Raw genomic sequence first — 17,764 nt, forward strand, 5'->3', positions numbered from 1 at the left:
GAAGAAGAGGTTTGTACACAGTCACTTGTCATGATTAAAATCGTCTTGGCTCGTAATGTCTACCTCTTATTCGCAACCAACCATTGATGCTCTTTGAATTCGAGGGCAGAGATAACCTCTGTAATCTCAGCAGCTTATTGTCAAGATAATGTACACTAGTCATCTCTTCCTGGTCCCTTGGACGGAAAAAGATCAGGAGAATTGAGTATAAGATGTATGCCAAGCGACATTGGTGAATGAACCAAAATCGGGTTAACTGCCGTAGAATCCGAGAGTGATATAAAGCAGAGCTTTTAGTTGACAGGTCCCAGAGAATGAATAAGGGTGGCTGCCTTTTTCTAGCCCAGCTAAAACATCTTGGTGGTGCTCCCATTGTCCCAAGACCTTCCAGTCCTAATCCAAGCTTTGCCTCAATTCTTGACACTTTTCATCTTCCCTGACACCTTATGAGACAGTTTTGTTCTTGACATACCAGCATTCTAACCTTTTTGTCTGCGAAATTGACAGTTGAATAGCCATCCTGCGTATTCAAGGCTCAAAAAACAGTTGAAAACGACGATGTGTGAGCTTCCAAGCAAGTTGCAATGAGTAGATGAATTGACTTTGGATAGGAGAGAATTCGTTGTGTCTAAGCGATGCAGACTATTCTCGGAGCAGTATAGCGGCTTTGAAAAACTCTCAGTATCCTGTTCACTTATCTGCCTCTAAGAATAGATTTATTGTATTCAAAGATGAACTTGATTGAAATAATAAGTATGAGGAAGATAAGGGTATAAAAGAAGATTATTACGTAAGAATGTAAATGATAAACAACGCGACGGAGATTGTTAATGTAGAAATCAAAGATAGATTTTGATTTCTTTATATTTTGGGACTAAGTTTTTCCTCAGTCTATCATTTATCGAGCATGATGGAATCTATAGAGATCCATGAGATACATACGCCTCCGGCGGGAAGACGTCAAGTTATCAATCTCACAGAAGAGACACCATCACCATCGGAGACACACCACTCCATATCCAGTCCCAGTCGGCAGACTTCTTATCACAACAACTCTGGATCTATCCGGCCGGCTACAACGGCTTTACCAAATGCCTCTACTGGTGGGAATACTCTTGTGGAAACCAAGAAGAACAACCAACAGATGTTGCCTACTCACTTTGAGTATAATGATTCATCTTTTGGCTCATCGTTACCTTCCAAGGCTAAACCAAACGCCGTTACCAAGGACTATACGAGCTACATCAAGCCTGCAACACCTAATGCTTTCAGGCAATGGACTGCTTCTCAACCAAAACAATCTTTTTCTAATACTACATATCAATCTGCATTCTCAACGAATGGCTACATCAACGGTTGGCCATCCTGGGTTCATGATGGGGGCGTGAATCCTGGAATGGCGCAAAAGCCGACTATTCCTGCTTTGAGCAAGTCAAAACTACATGATGCAGCTGAAGATGAAGATCCAGGCGAGATCTTTGATATTAACTCTGTACCTATTACAGCTGAGGATCTCGTTCGCTATAACGGCGATTCCGACCAGCACATGCAGGAATTGCTAAGTGGAGCTATTGGCGATGGCGAAAATGAAATCGGAGATGATGGAGTGAAAGAAGGGGAAGATGTGGTTGAGGGATTTGCCAAAGACATCAGGCTGATGCCTCATCAAGTACGAGGTGTCAGATGGATGAAACAGAGGGAAAAGGCTAGAAAGTATGGCGGTATCTTGGCCGATGTGAATTAACATGTTGTCACAAGTGAGATGCTGGCTAACTTTAATCAGGATATGGGTCTTGGTAAAACAGTGCAGACTTTAGCCAGAATAATGGAAGGGTTGCCTACAGCGGCAGACAGGAAAGCTGGGTTCAGAGCAGGGACTCTGTAAGTCAGTCTTTAACTAATGCACAAGAAATCTCATATCATCTAGCATTGTGGCTCCTCTCGCAGTCATGGAACAATGGGCTACCGAATGTAAAACTAAGACCCAGCCTGGAAGGTTAAAAATCACTACACATCATGGAGCCAGTCGAACCAAGTGTATCTACAAATTTTCTCTGTACGACTTGAACAATATCATTGACAACAAACGTAGCCGGCCGTGTACTAGAAAATTTTGATATAGTGATAACCACATTTCAAACTCTTGCTTCTGAATTTGGTATTTGGGATAGCAACAGAGGTCAAAACCGCTCAGATGAGGATTCAGATTCCGACATTCCAATTGGGCGAAGAACAACGAGAAAGAAAATTAGCATGGATGCGTTGTTTCAAACAAAATGGTTGAGGGTGGTTGTGGATGAGGCGCAAAACATCAAGAACAAAAATACAAAGGCAGCTAAGGCGGCTGTAGCACTGAGGGCAAAATATCGATGGTGCTTGACTGGGTGAATTCTTTTTATGTGTGCAAATCTGATAATCCCTAACAATCTATAGTACTCCTATTCAAAACAATGTAGACGAGCTTTTCTCTCTGTTTCTGTTCCTCAGAGCAAAACCTCTCGACGATTGGCATGTCTTTAAAGAACGTATATCTTCACTTGTCAAAGATGGTCGCACCAAGCTAGCGATGAAGAGATTACATGTTGTGTTAAAGGCTATCATGTTGAGAAGAACAAAAAATGCAGAAATAGATGGCAAGAAAATTCTCAATCTTCCAGGAAGGACTGTAAAAATTTTGGCGTGTGCTTTCGATGAAGATGAGCGAGCTTTTTATGACGCTTTAGAACAAAAAACAGCTTTAACTTTCAACAAGGTAAGCTTAAGCTATATTCAAAAGATATGCGAGTTCAATAAGTTTTAGTTTGTCAAAAGCGGGACAGTTAATGCAAACTACACTTCAGTATTGACTTTGCTCTTACGTTTACGTCAAGGTGCGTTGTAGTTCATTTGCTCGAACCAAAAGCTTGCATGTCTGCTGATACCATCTCTAGCTTGTGTTCATCCTTCTCTTGTAACCAGATCGATGAACAGTGATGCCGATATGATTACTGACGAAATTCCTGCATCTATTACGTTAGATACAACAAGCACGAGGGACGAGGCGGACGAGTTGGCAGATATACTAGGTGGTCTCAGGGTAGTTAAGGGCAAAACTTGCAAGATGTGTTTTGTCAAGTAAGCTGATCTTGTGTTCGTCATGAGCAAAATTCTGATGTGTTGTAGATTGGAAACCACTGATGCAGAGTTTTGTAAAGCATGTGACAAAATAGCTCGAAGCGTCCGTCGAGAATCTGAGTCCGTTGGGGGACTACCACCTACAAGTGCAAAGATTCGCATGTTGCTCAAGCTTTTATTGGAAGTAGAGGAGAAGAGCGGAGGAACAGAAAAAACTATTGTGTTTTCTCAATTTACGAGCTTTCTCGATCTGATTGAACCTTTTTTGAAGAGTAACCGTATTGCTTATGTCAGGTGTATGATCGTTGCCTTCCTCTGATGCTACTTCACGACTAACAATCAACATAGATGACGGGTCTATGAGAAATGACCAACGACAAGGGTCGCTCGAGAAGATACGTTCTCATGCAGAAATTAGGGTTATCCTCATCTCTTTTAAAGCGGGTAGTACAGGTAAACAGACTTGCTGTTCTCTGATTGATTGTTGGAGCTGATAATCTTAGGCCTAAATTTAACTTGCTGCAATAATGTCATTCTTATGGATTTATGGTGGAACCCTGCGTCAGTGATTTAGTGGCCATCACGTTTTTGTGCTGATTTAGTAACGTGTACATAGTTTGGAAGAACAAGCTTTTGATCGAGCTCATAGGTTAGGTCAGAAACGGGATGTAAACATCTGGAAGCTCACGATTGAAGAAACTGTCGAGGATCGTAAGTACTTTGAAACATCTGATAGGCATTCACTGTTAACATGCGATGCAGGTATATTAGCTCTGCAAGATAACAAGAGAGAACTTGCCAATGCAGCTCTGTCGGGCCAAGCGAGTAAGGGATTGATGAAGTTGACCATGGATGATATCATGAGTACGTTTATATGTTTACAGCTTTTGGCTTCCAAAACAGGACATTGAACGTGTTTGTAGGGTTATTTCAACGTTCTTCACGCCATGATGAGGAAGATGAAGACGCAAATTCTGAGTGATAGACATGTAACGCCATGACGGACAATGTGTACGGTGATCTTGACATGACTTATGTATGAATAGAGTGTTTGTTTGGTATGAATATCCCCAGAGAACTAATGTACCAATAACGTGTACATATTTAACAAAGATGATGGTACAACATGGGACAAGCAAACGCTGCTTCATCCATGATTTTAATCACGTACAGCTTCCAATACAACATCAAGTCCCCTGAGAACTGGCAGAGCTTCTCCGGTTGAAATACATTCTACCATCAATTCTGCCATTTCTTGCCAATATTGCTCCAGCCACTTGCTGCTTGTGTGCATAGTGCTGCTTAAGAACAACAATCCAGCACTGACATTGGTCGAATTTGCATCACGGACAGAGTCTCTTGATTTGATTGCATATCGAAGTTCCGACATGATCAAAGCTGGCAAATCTGGTATAAGACTTGGTATGGCATAAGGTTGTAAGATACCGAGACATGACATTGTCTCCAAGACCAAGTTTCGATCATCAGTGGCTTTCAACGACGTCGAAAGTGCAGATAATAGATTCTCTGCGAGTAGTGTATTTATGGCTGTTGGAGCTAGTGCGCCATATTTGTCTCTAACTTCTGCTATACGAGATAAATGAGCAACTCTAGGTGGGTAATTGAGAGTTTCGCGAATGATGGCTGCTTTTGAATCTCTACTGATAACAGGCTAATTCAACAATCGTCAGCATCAACTCAGTTAACATGAAACATAGACATGAAGGCTCACGTTTCTCTCAACTGTCCCCAAATGTCCGTAAATTCCACTGACAAGCGCTTTCAAATCATTGTCCAAACTCTTTCCCCTACCGCCCCCAAATACCGCATATACTTTTACCAGCAACTCATAAACGTCTAGTCCTTCTTTAGGAACACTTAACAAGCTACTGATGGCATTCAAAGCCGCATGTTGACATTCTTTGGGAATTTCTGGTGTCTTTTCAAGCAATTCCTGTGCGAGTTGGGATTGTTGAATTGATGAATAGCCCTCGAATCGAGCAAGATTAGAGAGGCCTTGGAAGATGAGAGACAGCGTGTGGCTCTCAGATATTTCGGATGGTCGATGAAGACCCTTCATGATCAATTCCCTGACCGGACCGACATACTTCTTATGAAGACTGGGCGGAAGGGCAGGTCTATAGACAAACGTTAGCCACACCTTAACGTAGTTTGAATAGGACTTGCAAGAGATTACTGATGATGCAAGCTTCTATTATCGCTCGTGTAGGATCAACACTGTACAAGAAATCCATTAAAGTCAAACTCTGCCTAATATGACTCCAAGCCAAAGGTTGGACGATGGCTCGATGGGCAGTGGTTAGATGCGTGAGAAGTTTGGCAGCTACAATTTGAATAGACGGTTCAAGCGATTGATGAAGCGCAAGAAGAATCATGGAGCATGAGCGTTCATCCAGCATAGATGCAAGTGCTGGATTAGATAGTACCGATAAAGCCGTATGCACAATATACGGATCTGTAACGATATAAACGATATTTTTCTGTTGAATAAAGGGAATACATACCATCTGCCAAAAGTAGCTGCGCCACTTTGAAAGTGAGGTTTCTCATGATGGAAGGTGTGGCAATTATGGGATTGGTAGATAGTTGCAGGGCAGCAACGACCACTGCTTGTCCGTTGTCTTCTTCGAGACTGCAGAGCACTAATTTTTGGGCCCTTATGGCGAGTTCAGTATCTACAGATTGTCAGTAACACATGATGAGGGGTTATACTCACTATTCAGAGGAAAGACGTTGAGTGCTTCCAATACACTCTCTAGCCCATAGCCCCTCTCTTCCTTGCCCATCTTTCTACTTTCTCCATCTTCGCCTTTTTCCTCTGCCAAAAGATCATCAATAATATCAGTCAGTGTTTGTACGATTCTCTTTGCTAGGTTGGGAAGAAGAGTTGCAATCATTTCTAAAAGCTCAACATCTGCAAGAAGAATATGACGTGGAGAGTGAAGATATTCAATCATTATATCCAAGGTTGCCGGCCCTTGGGAAGCCAAGAGACGAGCCAAAAGCTTTTGAGCCGCTTTTTGCCTAATTATCATGTGTCAGTCTCGATTTCAGTGACGTATAAGAGACGGCCTACGCAGCAGGCTTCTTTGGTTCTTTCAAAACATCTAACGCCATATTTCCAACTTGCGTCAAAAACGGCTCAAACTTGTCTAGTACCACACTCGCCAGCTGACCTAGTCCATTCAGCGCTCCGGCTCGCAGAGATGTTGGGACACGAAGCATAAACTCGACAGTCTTAGGGAAAAAGGGTGATGCTACAAAGGATGATGTTTCCCAAGTGGCCAGTAGGGGCAGAGCAGAGCACAAGGAAAGCTGAGAGCTAGGTGAGAGGTCGGGGACGAGAGGAAGAAGAGTAGCGAAAATTGGAAGAGCTTGGAGTGTCTGAGGATACCTATGTGATAGGTCATTGCGTAACATCTGCTTTCCTATAAGCTCTCGTTCGAGACGACTCTTAAACTCACCATTGGCATATGTTCCAGCAAGAAGCAGCACCATCCTACTCCTTCCTCTGCTTTTCTGCCGTCAATCTCTTTCCCCTCTGCTTCACCGACCTCACATAGCCGACACAACTCCAAGCTGGCAACGAGTAGAGAATGGGTAGACTGTAGGATCATCTGGCACGATGAAGCTTTTTCAGAGGGACGATAAATTTTGAGTGCCCGGAGAAGAGCTTCCTGAGGGACAGATTTATCCTGTATAGCATGAGACCCAATTATCTTGGTGGCGACAGACATACCTCTGAGCCGAAAGCAGTCATACCAACTTGTCTAAGCAGCTCAGACAGATGCCCTTCAAAGAGCAAAGGGCTACTCCTCTCAACTCCCAAAATGATACACAACGCTAGGTTTGCCGCCGTTTGATCACCTCGCAAGAGCAGGTTCTCAATCGCCAAGGAGACTGCCTCAGCTGTCAAGCTTGACATGGCCATGGCATGACCTTGTCCGTTTGTGAGCTTCTGGCCTCGTCCGACAAGGAACAGACCAACCATAGAGAAAGGCCGCCGCTTGACCTCTCTGGTCCAGCCGTCCTTGGTCAAAAATAATACTCTCGAGCGTTTCGCAGGCATATGCGTGCACATCCGTAAGCCCTTTCAGCGTGGGAGCGTAGAGGTCCAAAGTATCAATCACTTTGGCTGCAAACACCCGTCAGTTCAAGCCGTAAGCATGGTCTAATCTCTCTTACCAAATATCTTCAACGCGAGAGTGAGAGACTCATCAGACTTTTCTTTAAGAAAAGCATCAATCTTGGACCTCTGGGCCAGCCATTCGTTTGAGAACCTCACTCCGCCCAATGATTGCTTTGCCAAATGTCATTACTAACCGTTGCCAGCCATACAAGTCACTCACCCCGGCGGCCTGTTGATCGATGATAGCCGGTAAGTAGTTCAACGCCCTAAGAACTTGTTCAGCCCATGTCAACCCATCCAGCCATCCACTCACTCGTCATGATCCAGAAAGAAGTCGTATAAATCTCTTATAAAGCTCGTCATCTTACCGTCGCTGAGACTTTTTTTTTAACCAAGCACTTGGTAAACAACCACCATTTCAATCAACCACCAACCCAACTATAGTCTCCTTCCCATATCATCCCGTATTTGCTGACTCGTAACAAAACGGCATTCTTTTGAAAACAAAAACAAAGGTAGCTAAATATGTAACAAAACAAAAAAAAAGGCAAAGGTGGAGGTCAAAGGCGGCGATCGCCGCCTTTACGCGGTTGTATCATTTACCACTCTTTCCATTGATCCACTTTATAAATCTTTATTCTATTCTATTCCTCTGCGAATGTCTTCAACTTGGTACGAGACACTCACCTCTGCATCTTTCCTCATCACCAGCGTCGTCGGTATCTCTGTAGCTGCTCTCATTGTCTCCCAGACAGGCAAATCCCAGTCCCAACTCACCGGGCAAACGTCAAGCACCAAGACTGAGGAAAAAGGCAAAATGGCTCCATTGGTGAGTATGCTGCAAACACAAAGCACATAGACCAATGACTACAGGGTGCTCCCATCATGTCTGCTCCTAATACCGACTTGGCCTCTCCCAAGGCAAGTTTCGCTTGACGCGGTGAACAAGGCTGATATAACCCAGGATGACTCCATCACGTCGGCCCAGCTGGCCCAGCACGACGGCTCTGACCCGTCCAAGCCCATCTATGTCGCCATCAAAGGCAAAGTGTTTGATGTCTCGCCTCGCGCTGAGATGTATGGGCCCGGCAAGGGTTATCACGTTTTTGCGGGTAAAGACGGTTCCAAGGGTCTCGGTGAGTACGGCGGTAAGCCGGGAGATGCTGACCTTGCTGCCAGGAATGTCTAGCCTTGATCCCCAGGATGCCGTGGCGGATTTCTCGACTCTGAACGAGACACAGCTCAATACGCTGAATCAATGGGAGTCTTTCTTTGAAAAGGTTAGTTGCATAAGAGTGTACTATATGCTGACTCTTTTCCAAGCGCTACAACGTTGTAGGTAAAGTTGTGGCAGAGTAAAACCGAATGCATCGAGTTTTGTTGCCGATTCAGCAAAGGAGGGCACACAGATACACTGCCTCGGTGATATTTTATTTCCTTTGTGTGTCGGGAAAAAAAAAGTATAAATACATTTCTTTCTAATTTTTGTTTTCATCCTGTTTATCTCACAACCATGGCTGCAAACGAGTTTTACAACGGCCAGCCTCCTATGCAGCAGCCCCCTATGCAGCAGTATGGTGGTGGTCAACCTCCCATGCAGCCATACGGCGCGTCCCCTCAAGGACAGTATGGCAGTGGCTACGGAGGACCTCCAGGAGGTAACTATTATGCAGAGTAAGTTGGATATGGATGAAGGACCTGTTCTGATGTCTGTCGCAGTCAACAGCAGCAACATGTATGGCTCCGCTCTGATATTTCCGGATAGCAGGACTGATGTATGCATCTTAGCCTATGGCGCACGACCAGTACATTCGTCAACAGGAAATGCAGCCGGCGTCCCAAGACAGAGGAGGTGGCGCTGGTGCAGCTGCCGGTGGAGCTGCCGGTGAGTGATGTTCACTCCCATACCGACCACATCTGACCCATTCTCAGCCTGCTGCGGTCTTTGCTGTTGCCTTGAATGCTGTGCGTGCGTCGAGTTGTGCGATGCGTGCTGCTAGAGAATACATGCCTTGGATTTGAAAACGCTTGATGGTTGTATGATGTATATCATGCACAGCACATATACCACATGAATACGATGCCATCCTACTTTCAAGCCCTATGTGTCTTCTGCTTTCTCTTCTTCTTCCTCTATTTCCCCATCGCCATCTCCTTCCCCAGTTTCTGTATCTTCATCTGCTCCCTCAATCCCCTCTCTGTCGTCTTCCTCCCCTTCGCCAGCTTCAGCCGGACGATTCTTGGATTTTCGAGGACCGCGGCCTCGACCTGGTCCAGGTGGTTTCTTGTTAGCTTTGACTTTTGCCTGGATAGATCTATAGGCTAAGGATTTGGTTTGAGTCTGTGTATCCAATCAGTTTGAATGAACTCACCAGCAAGTTCTTGCTCCATGATTGGGACTAGTACATCGGCCGGTCCAAAATCCATTTCCGTTATAGCTTTAATCACGTCTGCTGCAGTGACTGTCTTACCGCTTCTTGCCGTCGCTTGGTCGTGTGCCCTAGGAATGTCTTAAGTCGTGCTTGGTTGATACAAAGCAGGGTCAACCTTACGCAGAAGCTATCGAATGATCAGCTCATGAGTTTGCTGCGATTCGACTCTCACAAACTTAGATAACTAATGAATAATGTTGACCCTCTTAATAGGGCCAGCACGACGTCTTGCTGCATCTTTACATTGTCCGGTATCTGTCCGTTGTCAGCACTGTCCTCGGTCCCCATACAGCATGTCTGGAAGCAGCTCCTCTTTACCATCCCATCCACTTTTATCTCTCTTGATCTTCCCACAATTGGACGCCAACTTACAGAGCCCTTGGCTAATTTTGTCAGAGTAGTCTTTGGCAACTCAAAATCTGATATGCCCGCCAGGTAATCCTTCATTTGCAACAACGCAGCCGTTGGAGGAGCATCAGGAGGTGGTCTTGCTGGATGAAGGGTTGAGCCTTTGGGTGGCATTGGATGCTTGACAGGTGGATTTCAGGTTTACCTAGGATATCGCAAGTGTATTCAGGCTGGAGAGGATATCCATAGAAATTAGGAAAGAGAATGAAAAAGCCAAAATGGAGATAAATGCGAATTCGCGAATTGGCTTGTAGAGTCATTTGATTCCGTCCGTGAATAAAGAAAATAGCAAAAAGCTGTTACAAGGCGTAAGAGTAAGAGGAATGATAAATCTTTTTTGAATTTCGGGCAAAGATGCGAGGCAAGAGGCTGAACGTCTGATAGTGCCAGAGAAAAGCTGTTGATTCAGTATACAAAATGAAGATACGTCCCACACATTTGAATGTTTTGAAAGAAATCTGCTCTGTCGGGAAAGTATGCATACACGATGAGAACAAGCAAGACCCTAGCCAAGGATAACTTCATAGACTATACTACAGGACCAACAATCTATTAGTCGCTTGGTTCAACCTATAAATGTTTAACTTACATAACGGAATTGACAACAATCAGTGGTACTATTCCCACAATCCATCAGCACTGTCGTCCAGCTCAACGCATCCACTCACTCCGCATAAGAGTTCTTGTAGCTCCAATGAGATTTATCACCTTTGCCTTGACACTTACTCCTTCTCCTCCGGCCGGTTCTCCAAATGTTCCTCGTGCATCGTAGAGTTGAGGGTTTGGCGAATGGCCAAAGCCAGAATTGGCTGTTGGAGGCGAGCGGGTTGACCAGCCGACTATCATTCCATTTCGCCATGAGTAGGAGTACAAGTTGGGATGAATGATTCAAGTGCGACGCAAGATATATGTCAGTTTAGTCTGCTCTAACACGGCTAGTCACTGCAACTTACTCCTAGCTAGAAACCGCTCCTCGCTGAGAATGGCGATAGCATTGGTAAAGAGTAGACCGATATAGAGAAGACTGCCGAAATATCCCCAGACCATTTATCTCGATTTCGACGCTCTAGATTGGTAACAGTGAGAGAAGATAGGAGAATAGTATATGATAGGATGAACAATGTGCTTGAAAATATCGGAAAAAGTTGTATATATGTATGTGAAAGAAATGAATTTTGTTTGAAATAGAATGGTACAGATATCTATTTTCTTCCACGTCATCACTTTTATCCTGCACCTTTTACGACAGTGACAATGAAAATAATTCATCATATACAACAATTACAGCTTTTATATGTCGTATAGGATATAAGGAATATTTTTCGTATCCATTCCATCCAATGTTTGTCTATTTTGTCAGGCATCTATTGCAAGATCTGGCATTTTCAAGATTAAAGTAGTCTATAGGGAAAGTTACAGAGGATGAGCATCTGTGGTTGCTTCAATGGTTTTGATTGAGAGCTATTATAGAGCCAAAGTCGCTCTCTTTTCAGAGTTGTTGGGGTGGACAGGTCAAAAAGTAAGCCTGGCCGCTTGTATATGCTATACAAAGGTTGATGCAGAAGCCTAATGGAGATTATTTCGATGACTGCAATGGGTTTCAAAAGACTAAGATAATATACTCATTCATTCATGTTTTCATTCTATAATATTGCTTGTATCTCTTACATCCTATCAAAAATCCTTGCCCTTCATTTGAGCCTCGCAATATGTGTACGCCATGCTGTATTTATATTGTGATATCCTACCACGTGTTTGTATGTCTACACAACGATGCTAACCAAGACTGTAATCGCTTATGGCCATCTTTCACCGCACCAGATCATATACAGAACAAAGCCCCGCAAGGCTAGGAACCTTTAGTTGGCTGCTTGATGATCTTGACTCCAGCTTTCCTCATATAACTCAGTCCACTCCAAATGGTTGTACTGGCCACGATCCACCTATCTCACATCAGCATTGCAACCCTCCTTTTATGATTCTGTTACTGTCACGTTGATTGGAAGAGAGATGAAGGAAACGCACTGTAAGGCATGCAATGGTACACCTATTGAAAAAGGAAGTATTGGTGCGACTGTCGTCAAACCCATCAGGATGAGTTGTAGCAAAGTGTTGATCTACAAAAAAAAATTAGAAATACTACCTTCAAGTTTGTTCAATGAGCAAGACATACTTTGCTTATCTGTGTAGGAGTGACTTGAGCAGATGGTATTGATGGGTCGAAATACCGCTGCAGTGTTTTCTTTCAAACATTTCAGCCTCTGCCTTCTATAAGATAGAAGCAGAAACCCACAGGTTTAGGAAGAGAGATGAAACGAAAGTAGAAAGCAGATATCGCCAACCCCAAGTCTCTGCCGACTATGAGTAGAGCAAGAGGAACTGTACAAAGGTTAATGAGTTCTTTGCGATTATGTAGGTAGTTGTACTCACTCGGAAGGGAGCCTGTCCAGGCAAGAGTACCGACCAGGGTAGTCATGAGGATTTTGTCTGCTGCTGGGTCTAGAATGGAGCCAAGAACGGAATAACTCTTGTATCGTCTCGCAAGCCAGCCATCCAACTATCCTAGGTAAGCTTCTTTGAATCGTTGCTATTACAGGCACCTACCCAATCGGTCAACCCACTAGCAAAGAGTATCCCAGTCGCCCATTCATGATTCCCTTGGATGATCTCATATCCGAGAATGGGGCATGCCAGTATACGAGCAAGCGTGAGGGCGTTTGGTATAGTATAGGGCGATTCATAAAGTTCAGCAATTATCTTCTCTTCTGAAGCAGATGGTGAGGTTGCAGGGGACTGTCCATGAGATTAGCATCAGTTACAATCACTCTATCCAAAAAACCAAAGAACTGACATTAGATGGTGTATCTGATGACCGTTTCTCCTCAGAATATGACCTCGTGCTGTATTTTAGCCCAACAAACTTATCTCCCACTCTCAACAATGGCCGCCGCGATGCCATTCTCAATCCTATCCTGCTTCCTGATGGCACTATCAAAGTATGCCTCTGCCGAGGTATGGGTTTTTGCCATGGCTGCGCTCGTCTGTTGCTGGATACAGACGCACATATGGCTGGCGGTTCCAAGGAAGTAATTAGCCGTCGCACATAGCATGGTCTTATCATTTTTGGCGAAGTGGTCGTGAAGAGTAGAAAGCGAAATAGAATATTGATGGCGTAATGGGTAGTGGCTGGAAGACCTCCACCTCCACTTGTCATAAGCATGCAGAGGTTTTACAGATAGGCGCGCGTTTGTTCAATAGAGTAGAATGAATATTATTGCAATGCATTGAAACTATGTAAATATAAGAGCAAGATGATAATATGTTTACACTGGTATGATAAGCTATTTTTGACTGAGAAGATAGTAATGACAGTGGCGTAAATGATTTTTGGTCCAACATTTACTCCATCATCTCTTTATCTATTTCAATTCGATTTTGACTTTACATTATCATCTAGAAAATCACTACAATGAACAACTCTCAGCCAGACGACAAGTTGCCCATCACCAACACAGTATTTCCTCCTCCGCCATCATACTACAAGCAATTCACACACGAAAATGTCCAGCGGTACGAAACGCTTACCGGCAAGCCGTTCAATCCGCGAGAAAAAGGCAAATGCCGCGCAAAAATGGATGAAAAAGTTGATGTAGAACGTATTGAGGTGGATGACCATGGAGATAGAAGAGAAGTTGAACTGACAACTGAAGAAAGAGAAGAATTGAAAGACTTGGAAGAAAGGTTTAAAAAGCCCAGAGCAGACTGGGTGCAAGAAGAGGGAAGATGGATGTGCTTTAACAATGTCTACACTGTGCGCTCTTTCAAGTAGGCCTACTGCACTACAAGTCAGCTGATATTTTCCCCTCAGACTGAGCCAACCATACCGACAGCAGAATCTATAGGCGTTGAGCCGTTCGTAGACCCTGCAGAAGAGCCACAAACTTCTCTTCCACCCTTACTCCATTCTTTTCTGCATACGCTGTTGCTTTTACTAGACACTTTGACCATGACGCCACGGAAATCAAGCGCTTTAGAGGCCGCTGGATGGGATAGTGAAGGCAATCAGGTGTGTAGATTCATTTAGTTCTACTTTACATGCCCACTCACAGTATCTGATATGGATAGTACATCCAACACTTGGCCAACCTCAGTATGAATATGATGGTAGCTTCTAATCAACTGAGGACTGCTCAGAGCGAAGCCACTTTGGTTTTGCTGATGGAAAAGGAGCTGGCCGAGCGAAGAAAACAGACGGAAAAGCTTCACGCGTGAGTGTTACTTGACTCGACATACTCTGTATAGAGGTATGACGCTGACTGTTTGGCCTGTGAATGTAGGAAATGTGCGGAGATAGCCAAAGGCATAAAAACTTTGAGAGAATTGGGCGAAAATTGACAGGAGAGCTGAAAAAGAGGTAACAGTAATCCGTCACGAATGGCTTACTGTTATGCAGCTGCATACCTGCCATTTATGGCTACTAGCCGTCATTTTGCAGCGTGGTAAATGCTGTCCTTCGATGGGTTTCTGAGCTCGTTGCCTGGACTTGCTATAAGATGCCCGTTCAACTGCTGTTCCGCGGCATGATATCTCTCCAACTCTCAAAGACTTGCAAACTCGATGTATCCATTCGTTCATATATCAAGTCTTGCCTGGATTCATATGCATCCTAAATCTTCAATAACCATCTGCCCAATAGTCGAGACGGAGTGGGTCCAATGTCCGCCGCTGTCCTCTACCATTTCCACCTCCATTCCCAAACAAAGACGTCATCGGCATCTCAAAACATCAAAAGGTCTTTTTAAAACGCATCAGTGATTTCTATTATTCTAATCTTTCTTCATTTTACTTTTTCAAGAGCTTTAACAGAAAGAAAATAATAACTATGGCATCTACATTACCTCAGGTGAATTTCTCAATATTACATAGTTTGTTCAACGCTGAAAGCTCTCAACGGGTAGTATTACAAGATTTTGGTATGTATGAGAGTTATCCCTCCACATCAAACCTATAATACTAATTATGGCCATATAAGGGTGTTCCACCGACCGCTACAGCGTAAGATTACCAGCCTTTCTTCGCTATTGTTCCCTGTGTTGACAATGTATAGAGATGAGATTCGAACCGCGTATAAGAAGACATCATTGAGAAGCCATCCAGACCGGTTGCCTCAAACGGCCACACCAGAAGAACGTCGCAAAGCCACCGAGCGCTTTCAAGTCCTCTCTGACGCATACTACGTCCTGTCAGACCCTGTACGGCGAAGAGAATATGATCAATTGTTCAATTCACGTCCTTCATCTGCGTTTACGGAAGACGATGCGAATGAGTGGGAGGAAGAACAGGCCAGTGGGAACTTTTTCCAAAATTTTGCCCACTTTTTCCAAAATGCCACAGGCTCAAACTCAACCACTGGAGCCAAGACTGGAGCGGGAGTAAGACCCGACGCAGAGAATGTATTTGGGGATGTTTTCGCCGAAATGCTTGCACCCGAAGTTGCCCATGTTCGACCCTGGTGGTCTTGGGTCGGTGGTGCTAGTGGAGCTGTCATTGGCTATATCGTCTTCAACGTTCCCGGGGCCGTAGCTGGAGGTATGTCGACCTCATTCTCTCAGTATCAAGGTCGAGAGGGGACAAAGAGGCTGATCAAGAGAGTGTTTTTAGGCTTTGCAGGTAATAGGCTTGGAGCGATTCGGGATGCCAAGGGAAGAGCTGTTGGGGAAGTTTTCAAGGAGTTGGGCGGGGCTCAAAAGGCAGAGGTAAGATTTCGTCGAGTATAGATTGCATACTAAGCGATGGCGGATTAGATCCTGAGAGCCCTTGCTGTCAAGGTTCTTGGTAGTATGGGTTAGGACGTTGTTCCTGATAAGAGTGTTTTGCGAGTTGCGCCAATGGTTATTGAAAGATCATGTTTATATCTCGTTGTATTACTCTAAATGTAGCTATGCATGTAGATAATGTATGGGCCGTGAATGCCAATGTCACTGTTTATGGGCTTTCGTCAATAGTCAATTTGACTCGTCCATCGAGAATCTCAAACGTTATTCTAAAGCGACAGTCAGCTATAATCCTTCCGATAGTAGCTGCATCGCTAAATCAATTGACTGCTACCCACTTTGAAAGATCAGTAACAATCCAGTTGGCACCCAAACCTTCCAATTGTTCTCGAGTATGGGATGTACAAGTCGCCAAAACTCTGGCACCGCTCGCCACGCCAGACTTGACACCAGAAGGCGCATCCTCAACGACAATGGCTACACAAATTAGCTCGCTGCTACCCGGCTACTGTACTATACCCACTATCTTTCACATCAACCTCTAAAGCTTTTGCACCAGCCAGATAAGGCTCGGGATCAGGTTTTCCCTTGACAACATCATCAGCAGTGATAGTCTTTGGTGTTTCCGGTATGCCTGCCGTAGGAAGAGCGGCGGAAGCATACACCGTGGTCGCAGAGGTGACTATCGCCCAAAGAGGAACAGAAGAGCTATTGAGTTGATTCAAAAGATTGTGGACGTTGGGAAGGGCGACCAAACCATCTTTTCCAGCAGTCTGAAGCTCTTTGGCCTTTGTAACAATCATGTTCTCAAACAACTCTGTGGCATCCTGAATCAAATGAGAAACAGGTCCCATCCAGATTGACAAATCCAGCTTACTCTCAATTCAATCGGATCAGTGATCCCACACCATTTTCTCATATTGTCAATTGTCCTCACGCCGTGCGATGTCCGCAAAACCTCATGTAGGTCAAGGTTGTACTCTTTCGCAAAGTATTCCCAAGTAGCATTGACGGCAGGCGTAGAGTCTGAATAGCGAATTCTGATTAGCTTTCACCTTGTCCAGCCAAACGGCCCAACGAGAATGTACCAAGCAGAGTGCCGTCCATGTCAAAGAGAAAGGCTCTTGTATGAGTTGTCGAGATGTTGGACATTGTTTTAATAGGTTTCTAATGTTTATAAAATAAAAGATAGAAAAGATGTAAATTAGAATTTAAAATAAATAAAAAAAGGTAAATTCTGAAAAATCGGGCCGAACGTTGAGAGGTATCGGTTAAACGGGCGAAAATGGTTTTATCTCTCGTGGAACCAAACAAATGTAGAAAGATTTTTGGCCGACGGCCATCTTTTGCTGTTCAGGTAGAAATGGATGAAGCAGTGAGAGCAATTATGGAAGGTGAGTATGGAGAGTAAGCATAGAGGAAGAAAATAGTTTAGATGGATAGAGGATAAGAGGAGAAAAGGGTAAGTCAAGAGGCAAAGTACGAGAAAAAGTTGGGTGAAAGAGAGCTGCTTGGAGATGCTCTTGAGACAGGTTATAAGCCAGCACAAAGAGCCTGGCAATCCATTCGGGTCGCTGGTTTAGAGGCTGTCACCGTTGAGCGTCTGAAATCAATATACCAGTATAGTCATATCTCTTAGCAAACGGAAATCTGTACATTCATCGCCTTTGACCCAAAAACCGTAGCATTTGTTGTAGCCGCTGACTTTATTTGAAGCTATTTAACAGTTCCCATCTGCCGTTGTATAGATGATAAATGCTTTATTTGAGATAAAATCGACCGCTGAATCGAATATGGCGAATTGGGCATGGGGTTGTTTTTTCCTGGTGACTTGTCAATCCATTCTATCTTTGGCCATCGCTTGGCTACTACTGATGAAGAGAGAG

General features: G+C 44.2%; 10 protein-coding genes across 10 annotated transcripts; 5 read left to right on the top strand and 5 right to left on the bottom strand.

Moving 5' to 3' along the window:
• Positions 1-907: 907 nt before the first annotated feature.
• On the top strand, positions 908-4,096 carry L203_104355 (uncharacterized protein; the record flags this gene model as incomplete). The annotated part of the gene is made up of 13 exons (XM_066213742.1): positions 908-1,735; positions 1,784-1,881; positions 1,928-2,037; positions 2,093-2,384; positions 2,434-2,752; positions 2,801-2,870; positions 2,931-3,114; positions 3,163-3,410; positions 3,463-3,567; positions 3,618-3,675; positions 3,731-3,825; positions 3,877-3,978; positions 4,038-4,096. 13 exons carry the CDS (start codon positions 908-910, stop codon positions 4,094-4,096), a joined length of 2,568 nt encoding a protein of 855 aa, XP_066069839.1.
• A 177-nt stretch (positions 4,097-4,273) lies between these two features.
• On the bottom strand, positions 4,274-7,627 carry L203_104356 (uncharacterized protein; the record flags this gene model as incomplete). Its single annotated transcript, XM_066213743.1, has 12 exons — positions 4,274-4,786; positions 4,847-5,252; positions 5,302-5,590; positions 5,640-5,810; positions 5,852-6,159; positions 6,212-6,555; positions 6,600-6,830; positions 6,875-7,074; positions 7,124-7,270; positions 7,321-7,435; positions 7,485-7,530; positions 7,578-7,627. The coding sequence occupies 12 exons, from the start codon at positions 7,625-7,627 to the stop codon at positions 4,274-4,276; spliced, it is 2,820 nt and encodes a 939-aa protein (XP_066069840.1).
• A 295-nt stretch (positions 7,628-7,922) lies between these two features.
• L203_104357 (uncharacterized protein) lies at positions 7,923-8,623 on the top strand (the record flags this gene model as incomplete). Its single annotated transcript, XM_066213744.1, has 5 exons — positions 7,923-8,093; positions 8,138-8,185; positions 8,229-8,400; positions 8,444-8,544; positions 8,588-8,623. The coding sequence occupies 5 exons, from the start codon at positions 7,923-7,925 to the stop codon at positions 8,621-8,623; spliced, it is 528 nt and encodes a 175-aa protein (XP_066069841.1).
• A 154-nt stretch (positions 8,624-8,777) lies between these two features.
• L203_104358 (uncharacterized protein) lies at positions 8,778-9,264 on the top strand (the record flags this gene model as incomplete). The annotated part of the gene is made up of 4 exons (XM_066213745.1): positions 8,778-8,938; positions 8,984-8,999; positions 9,053-9,149; positions 9,197-9,264. 4 exons carry the CDS (start codon positions 8,778-8,780, stop codon positions 9,262-9,264), a joined length of 342 nt encoding a protein of 113 aa, XP_066069842.1.
• Positions 9,265-9,365: 101 nt separating this feature from the next.
• On the bottom strand, positions 9,366-10,218 carry L203_104359 (uncharacterized protein; the record flags this gene model as incomplete). Its single annotated transcript, XM_066213746.1, has 5 exons — positions 9,366-9,586; positions 9,637-9,764; positions 9,817-9,823; positions 9,873-9,951; positions 10,069-10,218. The coding sequence occupies 5 exons, from the start codon at positions 10,216-10,218 to the stop codon at positions 9,366-9,368; spliced, it is 585 nt and encodes a 194-aa protein (XP_066069843.1).
• Positions 10,219-10,609: 391 nt separating this feature from the next.
• Positions 10,610-11,151, bottom strand: L203_104360 (uncharacterized protein; the record flags this gene model as incomplete). Its single annotated transcript, XM_066213747.1, has 4 exons — positions 10,610-10,637; positions 10,694-10,721; positions 10,773-10,943; positions 11,058-11,151. The coding sequence occupies 4 exons, from the start codon at positions 11,149-11,151 to the stop codon at positions 10,610-10,612; spliced, it is 321 nt and encodes a 106-aa protein (XP_066069844.1).
• An 802-nt stretch (positions 11,152-11,953) lies between these two features.
• L203_104361 (CDP-diacylglycerol-glycerol-3-phosphate 3-phosphatidyltransferase) lies at positions 11,954-13,063 on the bottom strand (the record flags this gene model as incomplete). Its single annotated transcript, XM_066213748.1, has 7 exons — positions 11,954-12,047; positions 12,130-12,221; positions 12,278-12,346; positions 12,398-12,483; positions 12,535-12,661; positions 12,709-12,897; positions 12,956-13,063. 7 exons carry the CDS (start codon positions 13,061-13,063, stop codon positions 11,954-11,956), a joined length of 765 nt encoding a protein of 254 aa, XP_066069845.1.
• A 510-nt stretch (positions 13,064-13,573) lies between these two features.
• Positions 13,574-14,499, top strand: L203_104362 (uncharacterized protein; the record flags this gene model as incomplete). Its single annotated transcript, XM_066213749.1, has 4 exons — positions 13,574-13,915; positions 13,973-14,170; positions 14,230-14,372; positions 14,442-14,499. The coding sequence occupies 4 exons, from the start codon at positions 13,574-13,576 to the stop codon at positions 14,497-14,499; spliced, it is 741 nt and encodes a 246-aa protein (XP_066069846.1).
• Positions 14,500-14,986: 487 nt separating this feature from the next.
• On the top strand, positions 14,987-15,953 carry L203_104363 (uncharacterized protein; the record flags this gene model as incomplete). Its single annotated transcript, XM_066213750.1, has 6 exons — positions 14,987-15,007; positions 15,063-15,077; positions 15,137-15,159; positions 15,212-15,693; positions 15,766-15,860; positions 15,909-15,953. 6 exons carry the CDS (start codon positions 14,987-14,989, stop codon positions 15,951-15,953), a joined length of 681 nt encoding a protein of 226 aa, XP_066069847.1.
• A 136-nt stretch (positions 15,954-16,089) lies between these two features.
• L203_104364 (uncharacterized protein) lies at positions 16,090-17,030 on the bottom strand (the record flags this gene model as incomplete). The annotated part of the gene is made up of 5 exons (XM_066213751.1): positions 16,090-16,147; positions 16,217-16,355; positions 16,402-16,705; positions 16,756-16,904; positions 16,967-17,030. 5 exons carry the CDS (start codon positions 17,028-17,030, stop codon positions 16,090-16,092), a joined length of 714 nt encoding a protein of 237 aa, XP_066069848.1.
• Positions 17,031-17,764: the final 734 nt, after the last annotated feature.

Source organism: Cryptococcus depauperatus, chromosome 5, assembly GCF_001720195.1.
Source record: "Cryptococcus depauperatus CBS 7841 chromosome 5, complete sequence".
Lineage (NCBI taxonomy): Eukaryota > Fungi > Basidiomycota > Tremellomycetes > Tremellales > Cryptococcaceae > Cryptococcus > Cryptococcus depauperatus.